The sequence below is a fragment of the Acanthopagrus latus genome, chromosome 8, assembly GCF_904848185.1.
Source record: "Acanthopagrus latus isolate v.2019 chromosome 8, fAcaLat1.1, whole genome shotgun sequence".
NCBI lineage: Eukaryota > Metazoa > Chordata > Actinopteri > Spariformes > Sparidae > Acanthopagrus > Acanthopagrus latus.
Genome location: NC_051046.1, coordinates 6562438 through 6578551, shown reverse-complemented (window position 1 = coordinate 6578551; position 16114 = coordinate 6562438). Strand labels below are relative to the sequence as shown.

At 47.0% G+C, this 16114-nt stretch overlaps 1 protein-coding gene across 5 annotated transcripts in view; it reads right to left on the bottom strand.

Moving 5' to 3' along the window:
- The window catches only part of LOC119024903 (genetic suppressor element 1-like), a 40459-nt gene that overhangs the window by 8263 nt on the left and 16082 nt on the right, over positions 1–16114 (bottom strand). For 3 of the 5 annotated variants that reach the window (XM_037108115.1, XM_037108118.1, XM_037108117.1), the window contains exons 2-7: positions 6535–6714; positions 5055–5254; positions 2696–2862; positions 2374–2577; positions 1405–1557; positions 208–509 (exon numbers count right to left, since the gene is read on the bottom strand). In XM_037108115.1, coding sequence (XP_036964010.1) covers positions 208–509; positions 1405–1557; positions 2374–2577; positions 2696–2862; positions 5055–5254; positions 6535–6714 — 1206 coding nt within the window. Of the gene's footprint in view, positions 1–207; positions 510–1404; positions 1558–2373; positions 2578–2695; positions 2863–5054; positions 5255–6534; positions 6715–14969; positions 15333–16114 lie in introns of those variants that run through there. The other 2 variants (XM_037108114.1, XM_037108116.1) reach the window with 2 other exon arrangements.

Here is a 16114-nt window from a genome sequence, read left to right as displayed (position 1 = left end):
GACTTTTAAGATTTTAAAACGAAGTTCAAGTATAAATCTGAGTCTCCATACTGCTTTTCTTTTTAATTGATTTACTGAATGAACTTTAACTGTGCTCACAAAAACAAAATGCCATTACAAGCAGTTTCTTGTCACGCACGTGTCTTCATGTTCACACACATACATGAGTGCGCATGTTGTGTGTGCGCTGAGGTTGTGTGTAGGTACCCAGTCTGTTCGGGGTCAGCCTCTCCCCTGGCCTGGCCCTGTCCTCTGGTGGCGCCCTCCGAGCCTGCAGCTCAGCCAGGTAGTGGCTCTCCGCCGCTCTGACCATCTGCTGCTGTCTCTCCCTCTGCCTCTCCTTCTGTCTGTCCAGCTCCCTCTCCCGCTCTCTCCCCCTCTCCTCCTCCCTCTCTCGCTCCCTCTCGCGCTCCCGCTCTCGTTCCAGCCCGGCCTCGCGCTCCCTCTCTTTCTCTCGTTCGCGCTCTTGCTGTCTCTCTCGCTGGCGGAGCTCATTCTCCATCTGTAGCCTGTGGGGGAGGTTGACAAGTATGCACACACACACACACACACACACACACAGGGGGAGAAGGTGAGAGATGCAACACCCAACATGAGGCAGATATTAACCACACACTGGTGAACCTCACACAAACATTTCTGCCCAAACATACACGCGCACACACTCGCAGGAACACACACAAACACGCACACACACTCTCCACTTACCATGAGGAAAATAATCCATACACAGCATGACTGAGCAAGAGCAGATGAACACTTAATAGGTATCCACAGGAAAAGGACACACACACACACACACACACGCACATAGTCACCGGCAATCAATAGCACACAAACAAACCTACAGGATACACAGAAGCCATTACAGAACTGGCCGATAAATACCATCCATTTCAAACACAAACATTTCCCCCATGCATTACGCCAGAGGGAAACAATGTGCATTGTGAAACTGAGAGAGGAGCTAAAGGACCTGAAGGAGAGCACGCAGAGAGAGGAAGAGCGGCGGGGGGTAAAGGAAGACGTCTACGTGGGCATGTGCGTGAGATTTAGTGTATGTACTGGCTTGCATATGCATGTGTATGAGTGTGCGGTGTGTGTGTGTGTGTGTGTGTGTGTGTGTGTGTGTGTGTGTGTGAAGGGCAGTGTGTGTGAGAGTGTATAGAAGGCACTGTGGGGTGTGTGCTAAAAATATCACACACTCAGCAACCTGTGCCTACCCTGCAGAGAGAGATTACACAGCCCTGCAGACAGAGGAGAGAGAGAGGGAGAGAGGGAGGGAGGGAAGGAAGGAAGGAAGGAAGGAAGAAAGGAAGAAAGGAAGAAAGGAAGAAAGAAAGAACGACAGAAATGACCAAACAAATGGACATTTGCATTTTTGTGTGTGTGTGTTTGTGTCACCTCTCAGCCAGCACTGTGTGGTTCAGATCCCCGGGATATCGGCCTCCAGGCATGTGCAGGTGGAGGGCAGAGTGGTGGAGAGGGAAGGCGCCCCCTGCAGGCACAGAGTAGAACTGCGATCGCAGCGCAGAAAGACACAGAGACTCCTCCATCCTGTGACAGGCACACAGAAGCAAACCAGTCAGACCACATCCGCACAGAGCCAAGTGTGGAAGAAGATGGCGAGGGCGAGATTCTAGGTGGTGATCGACCTCAGAGGCATCCACGATCTGCTTTTCAGATGTCTTCTGTTACTTCTGTTTTCCAAACTTCACATTTTACTTTACTGAAGAGCTGACACAAGCTACGTTAATGTCCGACAACACGGATGTGCCAACTGGACAAATTACTTCACACGACTCTGTATTGTAAACGATGAATGTGAGTTAAAGCTAGCAGCACGGCGGACGGGAGCTTCTGCCAATAAACATCTAGCTTTAATAATATTGTGTTTTAAAGGTGGAAGTGGAGAAATTCATGTCCTGGTCCAACACTTTAATGAAACCAACTACAAGGACTTTTTAACTGGTTATGAAACAGTCTCAGTTTAAGACAGATGCCTCTGTACGACCTACATAAGCAAAAGAGACTATCAGCAAGAACTATTTCTATTTAGTTATTCTTAACTCCTGCCATCGGGTCAGCGTGCAAACTGAAAGAGCCTGTGTTTACATTTTTTCCCAGATAAAGTTACAGGGAGTTGTACATCAGCCAGTTAAAAACAAGGAGTCATTCTTTCTCCAGATTATTTTACTTTTTACATCATATTTCGTGGTCTGAAGGTGGAAACACTTTTGTCCACAGGGGCAACAAAAATCAACAAAAGTTCCCTGAAGCAGCTTTAAGGTACAATATACTTCTTCTTCGTGTCTTGATTCAAATTCTGAGTTTGAGGGGTGAACGACTCAGAGTTTGAGGTGGAGCTGTTACCTTGGCAAGGACAGCGGATGGTGCAGGTAGGCAGGATGATAGTAGGCGGCAGCAGCTGCGGCGTGGGCAGCAGCAGCAGGGTCGAGACTGAGGGGCAGGGAGGTCAGCCGGAGGTCATCTGAGGTGGCGAAGGGCCGGAGCGCTCTGAGGTACTCTTCTGGGACGGCACCCGACTGAACCACAGGGTGCATCTGCCCCGGCAAACTGCAGAGCGAGTGCAACACAGCTTTCATCTTAATGTTGCTTTGAATTTGTTCTGTGTCACCACAAACTCTTACACACAAATACTTGTGGGCCGACGATGACGGTGTGTCGCACTCACCTAAGGCTCTGTATTCTTGGGTCCTGCATGACGGAGCTGGGGGTGAGCCCGAAGGAGTGAGCCAGGTGGTGAGGTGAAAGGGTGGGCGGAGTCCGCTTATCTAGCTGCGGCTGGGTGTTCTCAGCACCCACCCGCTCCCTCCCGAGTCCCTGAACACTCGGCTCGACCTGGCAGAGAGACAGACAGTGCGAGAGCAGACATTACTATGAATATCCAGGAGCTCTGAGTGGGTGCTGGATTAAAAACTGGGCAGAAAAAAAAAAAGTTCGAGGGAAATAAGAAGGAGTGAGTGGGCAAAAAAAAAAAAAAAACCCTCCGAGCTTCCACCCAGAGGCTCACCGGAGTGGAAAAGTGGGTCTGATATGTCATAACAGGTCAAGATCAAAGCGGAAAGATGATCCTAATATCTGGCCAACTGCTCTCTCCTTCATCGCTCACTGTCTCGCCCTCGCCGAGAGCTTCCCACTCGGAGGATTCGGTCACCTCAGAGTTGCATTTGATCCTCGATTGATTACAGTCACATTCCAACCTTCAGATCACCACCGTGACACAAACAGTCGTGGAAAAACACAAACCAAAATTACAAAAAGATGTGCTCCCAAACTGACATATAACATTACAGTAAATACTGACACAGTTTAGCGAGGATGAATGCCATGTGACTCGTTTTTTCTGCCCCAGTTTGCTGCCTGTTTTTCTCACTCTCCGAACAATTCAGCTAAAGACGTGAAATGCCAAACGATAATCCTGAAGGTCCGGTGTGTAGATGTCAGCCGACTGAACGCCCCTCGTTTCATACTGGCCTCCCTAAACATAAAAGTGTGTTTGGTTTCTCTGCTCTAATAAAAGGCTCATTCTAAGGTCACAAAAACACAACAATTATTATTTTCAGGTAATTATACACCAATGAACGTATTATTATGAATATTTCATTCCATCTATTTAACACAGTGGCCCCTGATTTAAAAAAAAAAAAAAAACACAGCCGCCAGGAAATCTATGATGACAGCACCATTGATGAGAAGGAGACACGCACGTCCACTATAATGTGGTGAATCTTCTCGTTACTACAGCAACAGAGGACATCAGACGGACCACAGACAAACCACAACCAAATGACCTCTCCCAGCAACATCCGATCTGCTACCTTAGTTTTGTACAACACTTGACCCACAGTGAAATATCTGCGCTTTGAATACGTTTGAATAGCTTTGAATGTGTCACTCATGGAAAGCAGATTCAAACCAGTGATGAATTGTCTCGGGTATCATTCAGCAATCTCCACTGGAGACGCCTCACAGAGGGGTCTGGAGAGCAGCCATCACATTCCTTAACCTCCGACCCCGCCGACAGCCAACGGCCTTCACAGATGCGGCAATAAACACACACAAGCAGCGTGTTTCTTTGGCTTAAATCGTCCCGTCCTCTGTCTTTCTGTTCTAGGACAAGCAGCGCACAGTCAGGACAAATACTGGAGCTCCGCACAGCTTTACAGCCCCGCTCATTCTTACACTCCCTCCCCTCATTTCTTAACATCCTATTCTCTATTTTCCTGCCTCCCTCCCTCCTTCTTTTCTCTCTGAATGTCTGAATGGGAGCCCCGGGCAGGCAGAGCCACAGAGTGCTCTTTGTGGAGGGGGAGAAAGGCAGCTCTGATCCAGGGGGAAGTGGCTACTGTGGGGGCTAACCCTTGCATTGTGTGAGGGGCCTGGTCCCTCGCCCCACCTTGAATTCGCTCGCACACCCACAAGCAAACACATCCATGGACGCTCACACACACACACACACACGGGTCCCTCTTCACAACCTAAGCCTTTTGTGGTGAAGGGTCAAGTACACACACACACACACACACATGCGCACACACAAACACTGCAGGAAGCTGAACACAATAGGTGCCAGTCTCTGAAGCCTCCAGTGTTTCTTTACAAACCCCTCATGTGTTGCTGAAAAAGACATGGACTGATTAGCGCGAGGAAGAGGGGGTGAAGCCGAGGGGCGAGAGGATGAAAATGAAAGGAAGAGACGAGACAGAGAGAGAGAGAGAGAGTGAGGAGAAAGAGAGAGAAAGCAAGGATGAGAAAAAGGTAGAAATGAGAGCGAGAAAGAAAGAAAGAAAGAAAGAAAGAAAGAAAGAAAGAAAGAAAGAAAGACGTGGCTTGATGTTGACAAGCACTGGGACTATTTCTTTAATGGAGGGAGCAGCAACATTAAGGAGACAGAGAGGGACAGACGACTCGCCTGCGCTGAGACAAGAGCGAGAGAGAAGAAGAAGCTTTCAGACAGCAGAACAGAAAGTTCAGATTCACAGAGCGAGATGTCTCCGGGTCCGGCGGTTTTGATGAACGACGCGTCTCACCTGTCGTCCGTCAGCCCTCCACAGGCCGTTGCTGGTCTTGGTGGGAGCAATTGTGACTACTGGAGGGGTGCCGGGGACACCGTGGCCCCTGGTCTGGCCCAGGAGGGGCCCTAATGAGCTCCGCTTCGGGGTGGTGACCGGCGAGTTGTGGCTGGTGGGCGGGGAAGAGACTGGAGACGACTCACCGCTGACAGCAGAACCTGAGGCGGGGAGGGACAGGGCGTTAACGACAGCGGGAGAGGCAGGAATAAACTCAGCTCATCAGATTTAAAAAGATTGCAGGATCAAACAATCCCCCCATGTCTTAATAGAGACGGTACACGGAAAAAAAAAAAAAAAGAAAAACTATCAATTCTGACAGTGTGCTGGCCCGTGACGAGGTAAACAGTGATTCAATCATTTTGATGAAAAGCGTTCTGGCAAGATGCGACAGAAATAAAGAAGAGTGTAAAAAAGATGCACGAGGTAGAAGAGCGGAAGATGAAAGTCGGTGTGTGACGCTGATGGAGAAAGACAAAAATCAGATATAGAGAGACGGAGAGAAGGACCTGGTAGATGATGGTTTTTTAAGAAAAAATAAAGAGACCGGGGTGCGACAGAGTGAAGGGGGTGTGTGTCGTCTGTAGCATTCACTCTACCATTACTCCATTAGTGTAACGCTCACTAATCAGTCGACACACACACAGAAACACAAACACATTCAGAGGCACTAAGGAGGAGGAAATAACAAGATGGAGCCTGAAGGTAGAGAGCGAGCTACAGGGAGAGAGAGAGGGAGAGACGGAGAGAGAGAGAGCTTGTTATAATTGACTGTAATTAGATTCTCATTATTAGGAGATGAATGGAAATGGATGAAGGAAGAGGCAGAGAGGGAGAGGTCGGAATAGGTCAGCCCTTATTCAACACCTTCATTAGGACACCAACGAGCTGAGAGTGGACACACACACAAATAACACACACACACACACACACACACACACACAACCAAAGAGATACGAGGCAGTAACGTTTTATTTCACCAAACACAACCTTGGTCTGTGATATGACACACAACCAGTCGGTGTGGATGTGCTGCTGCACCAGTGTTTTTTTGTTTTTTTTTTGCCAGTCTTAGCTCATTAAAACCTTGTTCACATCTTAAAGGGACAGTTTGTGATATTTTGCAGAACATTTGCTTCCTAGCAGAGAGCTGGACTGACCACTTCCACTCTGTACAGTTAAGTATGAAGCAGCTACAAGCGGCTGGTTAGCTTAGCGTAGCATAAAGACTGGAAATGAACACACGATGACTACTTACGTTGAATGATATATTGTCCAAGACATAATCATAATAGCAATGAAAAGGTGCAGATACAATAAAGGATGTTGAACAAATCTGACAGCAGTAGAGATGCTTGTTTTATGGTGTGTGTGTGTGTGTTCAGGACCAAGTTAGACCTCCGGGGCCCGGGTTGTTAAAAAAGGTTAAATCACGGCTCACCTCTGGGATCCTCGGCCTGTTTGGCCAGTTTACGCAGGGCAGCAGCGAATCCGGAGTTTGCAGACTGGGCAACTGCGTTCCCATTGGTTAGTGGGCTGAGGGGACTCACAGTAGCCGTGGTGCGACTTGCCGTGGAGATCATTCCTAATGATGGTGATTTGTTGGACTCATGGTTCATACCTGCGAAGGAGAGAGAGGGGAGCAATTACACCTCAGAAGATCCAGTCAGCGATAAAGTGTTTGATTCTTCTGTCAGCTGAGGAATTAGATTACCAACTCTTTATAATAAAAAAAAAAAGAGGGAAATGTGAGAAACAGTTGATATCTTCAGCGGACGAACCTCATCACACACAAGTGCTCAAACAGAATGGACAACTGTGTGTGTGTGTGTGTGTGTGTGTGTGTGTGTGTGTGTGTGTGTGTGTGCCTCCCTTTGTGTCTGGACATCACAGCGAGCGCATACGCGTGGGTCAGCTCTGCCAGAGACAGAGCGGAGGGAGTAGAGCTGTGTCAAATAGAGCGGTGACCCTAATAGCAAATCACACACATGAGTGCACACATTTCCTCGAGGGAGCCAGTCAACACATCTTAAGAAACCTCGGCAGCGTCTACACGCAAACATTATCAAGTATCACTGCAGTTTTTACACTCTCGCACAGATGCAAGCACGTGCACACACACACACACACACACACACACACACACACACACAGGGACACAACCACAGAGACAACTAGCAAACCCATCGATTTACCGAACAGTGGACGCACTTAGAGCAGACGTGGTTGGACTAACCTTTGTCTTCACCCTGTACCCTCTCACTGACCCACTAATGTTAATTACAGCTGGAATTAGCCAGCAGCCCCCCTGCCTGCTACAGCAATGACCTCATTACCACGGCACACACTCACACCCACACACCTTTCAAACACACACATATACCACAGGAAGAGCAAACAAACAGCCAAAGCAGTAAACACACTCATGAAAAATTCATAGGCACACACACACACACACACACACACACACACACACACACACTGGAACACCATTATTGAATGTTCTGCTCATTTCGCCAACGTGTTTTTTCTTTCTTTCTTTCTTTTTTTTTTTTGAAGAAAAAGAATAAAAGGCGGTCGGATCTCGAGAGTTTGTTAATCGAAAGTCTCATAAATCTCCTATTCGCACACGTCAGATTAGATGTCTACCTTCTTTGCCTGCCACACGTGTGAGCAAGAGCAGGCAGAGGAAGCTGTCGAGCGACGAGCGGAGCGCGAGGAGAAGATTTATGGAGGAGAGAGCAAAAATGAACCAAAGCCAGAGCTTAACAAAGTAAAGTGGGGACTGACAGAGGTCGCCATGTGAAATCATGTAGAAGCATCAGAGAAACGTATCGGCTCGTATCTTCTCAACGCTTTGAGTTAAACGTTTTGAAAGTTTTGAAAAAAGCTGTTCCTGCAAGTTGATGAAAAAGCCTCTTTTCTCCCCCAGTTTCAGATCACCTGTTAACATACACAGTTAACATACATGCAGCCTCTGACACGCATGATGACAAAATGTTCACTCTCACCCGTACAGAGCACACTTATCATTTTCTTTCTTCACTATTCACTTCTTAAGTCTTTGGCTGCACACACTCATGTATTTACATGTCACGCTTATGAAGCAAATTGAAATCGAGACAGACAGAAAAGGGAAAAGAGAGATGAAGCGAGTAAAAAGCTCAGATCCTGACAGGCTGTGTGGTATGTGTGTGTGTGTGTGTGTGTGTGTGTGTGTGTGTGTGTGTGTGTGTGTGTGTGTGTGTGTGTGTATGTGTGTGTGTGTCTATATCTCTGTCTCTGCTGAGCCCAGCAGTCAAGGGAGAGATGATAAGACAGTTTCTATCGACTCCTTCTCCTCCTCCTCCTCCTCCTCCCTCCTCTGTACTCACTCTGTTTCCTTCCCATCTCTCTCTCTCTCTCTCTCTCTCTCTCTCTCTCTCTCTCTCTCTCTCTCTCTCTCTCTCTCTCTCTCTCTCTCTCCCTCCCTCTCTCCCTCTCTCTCTCTCTCTCTCTCTCGTTTATCTCAGCGTAATGGTGCTTATTTAACAAAAGCCAAACACACATAATCTCCTCTGTTTCTTTGCTTTCTTTCCTCCTTCTTTCCTGCAATCTTTCCTCGCGGGCTATTTCCCCCCTCTGAAATCCATCCGTGTCATTCACAGAACACATCCTAACATATGCATGTGCACATAATTCAAACATGCAAACAGACACACTCACCCTCCCGCTCACTGTTCTCCTCCTGCTCCGTCTTTCTGCTCCTCTGTGAGACTCTTTCTCTCTCTCTCTCTCTCTCCCTCTCAGCCTTGCAGCTGCTACGTTGTCACGTGACCTCTTTTCTATCCACTCCCCCCCTCCTCCACCTCCTCCTCCTCCTCTCCATCCATCGCCCCCCCTCCTCCCTCCCTCCCCATCTATCACCCTTTCCATCCCACCTCCTCCTCCTCCTCTTCGTCTCTTCTCCCGTCTCTGTCACTCTTTTTATCTTTCCATTTTCCCTCCTTAGCTGTCCCTCTCTCTCGCTTTTAAACTGCGCTCTCTGTCGTTTTCTTTTCTCTCCTCATTCTTCATCCCTCCTCCTTTTGGCTCTCGCTCCCGGGAGGGTGGAAGGTGGTGGTGATGGTGGTTGGGGGGGGGGGGGGTGGTGGCTAGAGGAGGAGGAGGAGGAGGGGGGGGTAGTAGAAGGAGGAGGAGGGGGGGTTTATGGTGATGACTGGAAGGGTGGGTGTGTGGTTTGAGCTGTGTGTGTGTGTGTGTGTGTGTGTGTGTGTGTGTGTGTGTGTGTGTGTTAACCCTCCATCCATCACTTTGTCTCTCCGCTAGTCAGCCCTGTCTGCTATAGGGACACGGCTGACGTGGGGGAGGAGAGGCTTCCGACAGTGACCTTTCACCCTTCACCCCTGACCTCCTGCTGCCCTGGACAGCAGGAGGCTGCAGGGTAAATCACACACATCAGCCCTAAACACAAATTAAGACATCTTTTTTTAAAGTAATGGCTGAATAAACGGCTCCAACGCTCAAAGCGCACAAGAAAAACTGCTCAAGGAGGTTAAAAGAGGGGCTAATCATGTCATTATTGTGTCAGAAAATGATCCCGTTGCCATGTTCTTTTTTTTTTTTTTGTCCTCTGAACGGTGGCCATTATAAGACACGTAAGAGTCGGCTTGTCCGTCTCTTTTGATGGCGTGTTACGTGTGCGACCAACAGGCAGGAAATTTGAAAAGCAGCTAAGAGCGGTTAGCAGCTAACTCAGAGGAATAGGATGATATCCACAGCCACAAGTCAGGATGGTAAATGATTGTGACTGCCATGTTATGAGATTGTCATTGTTTGGAAGGTGCTTCCCAAAGTGTATGTAAAACACAAGACTAGACGTTGTTGTGTTAAACACGGTGGCATGCGATCCAGAATCACACGCCAAGGAGGCGTCATGCAAAACACAAACAAAGGCAGCGTACACAAGCATCCATGTTGTGGCAGTGTTGTGCCATCGCTGTGAAAAAGTGCTGGTACCTTGCATTTTGCTCGTGTTAGCATGCTAACATGATTACAGTTACCATACAGACATTGCGAGAAATATACAAACATATCAACGTTACTACAAACATGAGAACATTTAGCGCCAAAGCAGTGCCGTCAACATTTAAGTTGAAAAGAGTTTGTGCTCATCTTGAGGCTCAACGACTTCTCGTCATGAGCGAACAAATTGAAAATGAGAGGGCAGGAGAAAGATAACAGAACGGGCTGTTGTTCGCAGAGTTCCTGTAGGTTCTGAGATCAGTCTGAGCTGTCGAACAAACACACGGCCACACTTCACTCACACAAGGTCAGGGTGTAAGTTTCTAAGCGAGCTAACAGCTACAGCTGATGACTGTGCACAGCTGTTACATTGGCTGCTTGGGGTGATTAAACAGGATGGCTTTGACACTTGGATAAATAAAACAAGGTGAAATGTTGAATTTTACATAAAATCTGAGAGTACCTTGTGGGTCGGCTCTCCACTGTCAGCCTCAGCTGTGCTCAGCACTGACTGCAGACGACCTCATGTTAACAAATGCTTTGTAACATTTAACTAAACATGCGGCTAACTAACCCCTCGGCATAATCTCAAAGTAAAACAAACTAGTTTCCAAAGTAAACTTTCACAGGTACAGTTCCTGTCAGGTGTCTGTTTGCACAGCTTTTGTAAGAGGAGAATTCAAGCACCACTCCAGCACTTTCAAGGCAACTAAACCAACAGTTTCCATGCTCTCAGAGCCTTTATCATAAATCTGTTAACTTTAACTGTATGTTTCAATCATGATTATTTCATTCGTGCTCATTTTGACACCAGGAGACAAAATCAAATAAGGTCCAGGGTACTGCTGAAATTAAGCATTTTCCAAATGTTCAATACTGACGTGTATAATTGGAACTGCTTGTGGCGCTAAATGGAAAGTCAGGGGATCACCGAGGTCAGTCCACTCCACTCAGGAGTGAAACGAGTTGGAAGGACTGACCCACTGACACCGACTGTCGTGGCTAAAAGTATTCAAACACCCGCTACGTGCTACTAACATAACCACCCCGGGTGTGACTCATCCACCCACACACAAACATACACAATCACACTCTGATCAGCATGATGTAAGTGATATAGTACATGTTAGGGCCTGTGTCTTTGACACCTTTTTGGTGTCTCTCTCTCTCTCTAACTTACACACAAACAGGCAAACACACACTGCACTGAGGGACTGTGAGGAAGGCAGGGGGGACCTGCTCTGCCCTGTCAGCTCATTAAAAAGCACAATGTCTGCGTGTGTGTGTGTGTGTGTGTGTGTGTGTGTGTGTGTGTGTGTGTGTGTGTGTGTGTGTGTGTGTGTGTGTGTGTGTGTGTGTGTGGAGAGATAGGTCATTAAGATGGAAGAAGAGGTTTGTTACACACTACCTACTCATTAACCCTCATCACACTGGCATGTCTGGGTGTGTGTGTGTGTGTTCTTGACGGCTACTATGTTAACACTTTAAACATTAAATTAACTTTTCCTCATTTGTCTTTACGAACAGTTACCCAACATTTGCCCAATAATTAGTGAGCACACACACACGCACACACACACACACACACTCGTTGTCTTAACACAAACTGCATGTGCTCCATTTTAGTTTTAAGACATTATTATTTGTGCTCCTACCGCTGATAATAATCGTAACAGCAGCTACCGTTGCTGCTACAATAGCTGGCAGACTTCTTCAAATTCCTCCGACAAGCACGCAAACACACACACACACACACACACACACAGTGAGAGAGAGAGAGGGAGAGAGAGAAAGAGCAAGAGAGAGAGGGGCAGAAAAAGAGGGAGAGGAAAAGTAGCCAAATGTTTTACAGCCTCTTAAACTTGTCTGTAATAGCAGTCAGAGTGGCGTCAACACAGCAGTCTCCAGGGTTACTCCAGGGGCTGCTAAATGGCTTTACTAGCTCCAGTCACTCTGCAGCTCACACAGAAACACTTAACACTTCCTTACAATCCATAAACAACGAACACACTCTCCCACTGCAACATCTCACACACTCACGAACACAGAAATGGGCACGCAAATGACCGTAAACGTCAGGGAAAAAAAAGAAAAAAGAAATGGCATAAAAACAGAAACAATGACATCAACCAAAAACACACTTACATGTAAAGAGAGGCACACACACACACACACACACAATCAGCTGACTCAGGATTCAGGCAGCAGTGCATCACAAAAACGTATGCATGTGACCCCTGGGGACCAAACAGCCAGCACGCATTTATGGTTCTGGGATAAATGGAGCAGAAAAACCACATACTGTAATAACCAACACCTCCAGCGAAGACAGAGAGAGAGAAAAAAGACGAAATACGAAAAAAAAACAGGAAGCAACATCCAAAGACAGGCTGGATGAGAGAATTAGGAGCACGCAGCAGGAAAAAGGAACAATGAAGGAAGTGTAGCAGTCATTACTCTGGTTCATATTAAACAGTGTGTCTGCCGGAGCTGAGCCATGTTTACTGTGCAATCATAACAAGAGTGGAGATGTTAGTGAAAGGTCTATAAATTATCGCCGCCACAGCTTAGAGCAGAATGTGGACTGTCAGCAAAGATGGGACGGCTACACTGGGAAAGCTCTTCTTCTTCTTCTTCTTCTTCTTCTTCTTCTTCTGCTCTCTCCTCCCTTGAACTCAGGCCTCCTGGCTGCAGGGCGCTCTTCCTCTTTCTGTGACCCCTTCTCCGTTTCTCTAATCAGCGTACTTGTCTACGAGTATCTTGTCACTGTCTGTCAGATACAGAGAGAAGATATAAATAGCAGCCGTTTTGGGACCCTGACACTTTTTTTTTTTCCTCTTATCGGGCCGCGTTATCGTTTCTTTGCCTTGTCATTTCCTCCTCGCTATCTCTTCCCCCGGCCTCCAACCACTCACTCGACAGCCTCCCCCATCACGCCGGCTACAGTTCTGTTTTTTCCCCCTCTGTGTCATCGATCTCTTCTGCAGGCGTGTGGCTCGGTCTTGCCTCTCTGATACGGAGATGATGCAAAAAGATAAAACAATCTGAGGCAAACCAATCTTGCTCTGTCTCGGTTTGCCTCGGCGCCTCGCTGCGTCTGACTCTTGCCCGCAAGGAGTTTGTGTGTGTGTGTGTGTGTGTGTGTGTGTGATCATCGTTGGCGGTGGGAGTGTATACAGAGTATACAGAGGGTCATGTAAGACTGTTGACAACCACAGTTCCTCCTCCTCCTCCTCCTCCTCCTCCTCCTCCTCCTCCTCCTCCTCTGGCCCGAGGACGGCTCTGCTCACCAGGTGCCGACACCACGGTGGCTAGACCTCAACCATCTGAGCAAACACAGAGGGGGGGGGAGAACACACGCAGACACACTCTGGCTACACAAAGGTGTATGAAGACAATGCAGACTAGCAGATGCACAGAGAGAGAGACTGGCCTGACAGGCTGCTGCTGGCTAAGTGTAAAGTGCAGAGAGTAACCGAGGTGCGAGCTGTGAGAGACGACCAGCAGAACAACTATCGCTGTTGTAAACAATGATGAAAGGGGAAGAGTCCAGGAGAGGTTCGAGCCAGAAGGGTTGGCCCGCAGATTTTATGGATTTGTTTCCTTGTTTATTATCATCATGGATTTGATCGGAGCAGTGGGAAGGTGGTTGATTTATCCCTGCGCCTGTCTTTCGGCTGTGAGATGTGTGTCTTATGATGCTTCTTATGACTGAAACATGAGACCGTTAACCGCCGTGACAACATAATTTCCTGCGTGCTCGTCCTCCTCTTCAGTCCCATTATTTTTTCTCTGTGTGCAGTGCAAGTTTACAGACATCATATTTAAAGCATCACAACAAAATAAAACTAATTCACTCACACTATAACTTCTAGGACAGAAAAGGACTATTCAAGTGAAACGACACTGCAGTTATGGGTAGAATTTCCATTTGTACCATTATTGTTATTTTAACTGGCAACAATTTTAGATCAGGAAGATATGAAGCTTCAGTACTGACACTAAATTGGTCCCACTGGTGAGATCTGTTTGCTCAAATGCTGTTTCCAAGGTAGAGTTCCAAGAAAGTTATAATTCTCTTGGTTATTAAGCTTCAGTTAATCGACTAAACATCAGAAAATAGAGAGATAAACAGAAAATAATAGATTATTCAAAGTTTCCAATGTCACAAGGGCGACCAGCAGTCAGAGTTCAGAGGGACCTGAGCTTCTGTAAGCTGTCAAATCTTGATTTATTCTAAGGATACAAATAGGAAGTCTGTCTGGTATAAAGTTCTCTCTTTAGTCTAGTATTTGTTTATCTATCGCCACCCTATTTAAAGAGACCCCCAACAAAGCTCAGATTACCATCCAGGGCCTGATCTATTACATTTACAGTGATATAAAAACACTAAAAAGCAGCAAATCCTCATATTTGAGAGGCTGAAATTCCCAAATTCTCAATTAATAATCTAAACAGTTGCCTTCCTTTTTCATGTAGATCAATTCATCGACCATTTCAGCCCTTAAAACCTGAAGACTGCACGTGGAAAAGTGCCATAAAGTATTTTTTCCTCATCATTTAACAATCAATCAACCAATAAATACAGCTTGATAAAGGCGTAGTTTTGATAATTACTAATTCAATAAAGAAACAGGAGCCCCGGGGTTAATCTGAAGCCGTGGGGTGTGTAGGGGTTTATAGTAGCCCATCTATATGAGAAGGAGGTAATTAAAGAGATTGGAGGTTTACTCAGTAACCCCTGCTGAGCAGCTGGTCTACGGCAGGTCAGGAGCAGCACATGGCGCATGGACCGTGTGTGTGTGTGTGTGTGTGTGTGTGTGTGTGTGTGTGTGTGTGTGTGTGTGTGTGTGTGTGTGTGTTGAACTCCACCTGCGGGCTGTGTACACACACAAAAGCGACGTGATCCGCTTGACTGCTGCTAATGCGCCCGGCGGCATCTATCTCAGCCAAACAATACAGTCGCTGTTAAAGGTCCCGGATTAAAGAGCGACTCCTCTAAGTCCCCTGGGTGCTGCTGAGTGACGAGACAAACCACGACAAGGAGGAGGAAGATGATGGGTGAGACACACACACATGCGCGCGCACGTACATGCACGCACACAGGTACACGCGGCGGTGTTTCAGGTGTGTCTTCCTGTCCGTTAGGTTTGCTCGGAGCAAACAGGAACAGGTGTTTGATCACCAACGAGTTTGTCAAGAAAGATAACATAACTGGGGAACCACGAGCTGCGCCTTCTGCGGCTGCGTCAAGACGGACACGGTGAACTGCAGGAAACAGGAAGCCAGGGGGCTCTGCCTTTCAAAATAAGAGCGGCCAGTGTTCCCGAAATGAGGATTTGCAACGCAAAATATATCAAAATAAATACATCTTTGTGTTTGTTTGTGCTTTACGTATCCTTTACATACTATCTTTGCCTCAAACGCGTTCAAGTGACGCTTTATTTTGAACGTGGTAACCGGAAGCTGCTTCCTCCCCGCTGTCTCCTTCACACCGTCCGTCAAGCTGAACCAGTTTATGAATACATATTGCCGACTGATTCAATCACACACTGCCCACTTTGAGTGCTATAGTCTACCGCAGTTCATCTAAAAATAGCCCCGAGTGAAACTAGAATTTCACTTCCGTCACTAAAGAAGACGGAAAAAAAAAAAAAAAAGGATAAAGGATAAAGGATTCAACCGCCCGCTCGCATCAAAGCGAAACTGGCTCCGGTGTGAAACACAAAAATCGAACAAAGTAAAGGTAAAGTCACAGACGCTACACACAAGGCAGGGTTGAGAAATAACATAAGGTCAGTATTTAAGAGAACAAGCCATAAGGTCATTAGTAAAGTCATCAGTCAGCGCCGAAGACGACATCCAAGCGGAACATTCAGTGGTAATTTAACAATTCAACCCCGTGTTGACTTTAAAAATGCGCACAAATGTCGGGAGGTTTATTCACTCCGGGCAACAACAACAAAAGCAAATAGACGTTTTGTACGCCAAACAAAAGAGACACAGAGAGAGACAGA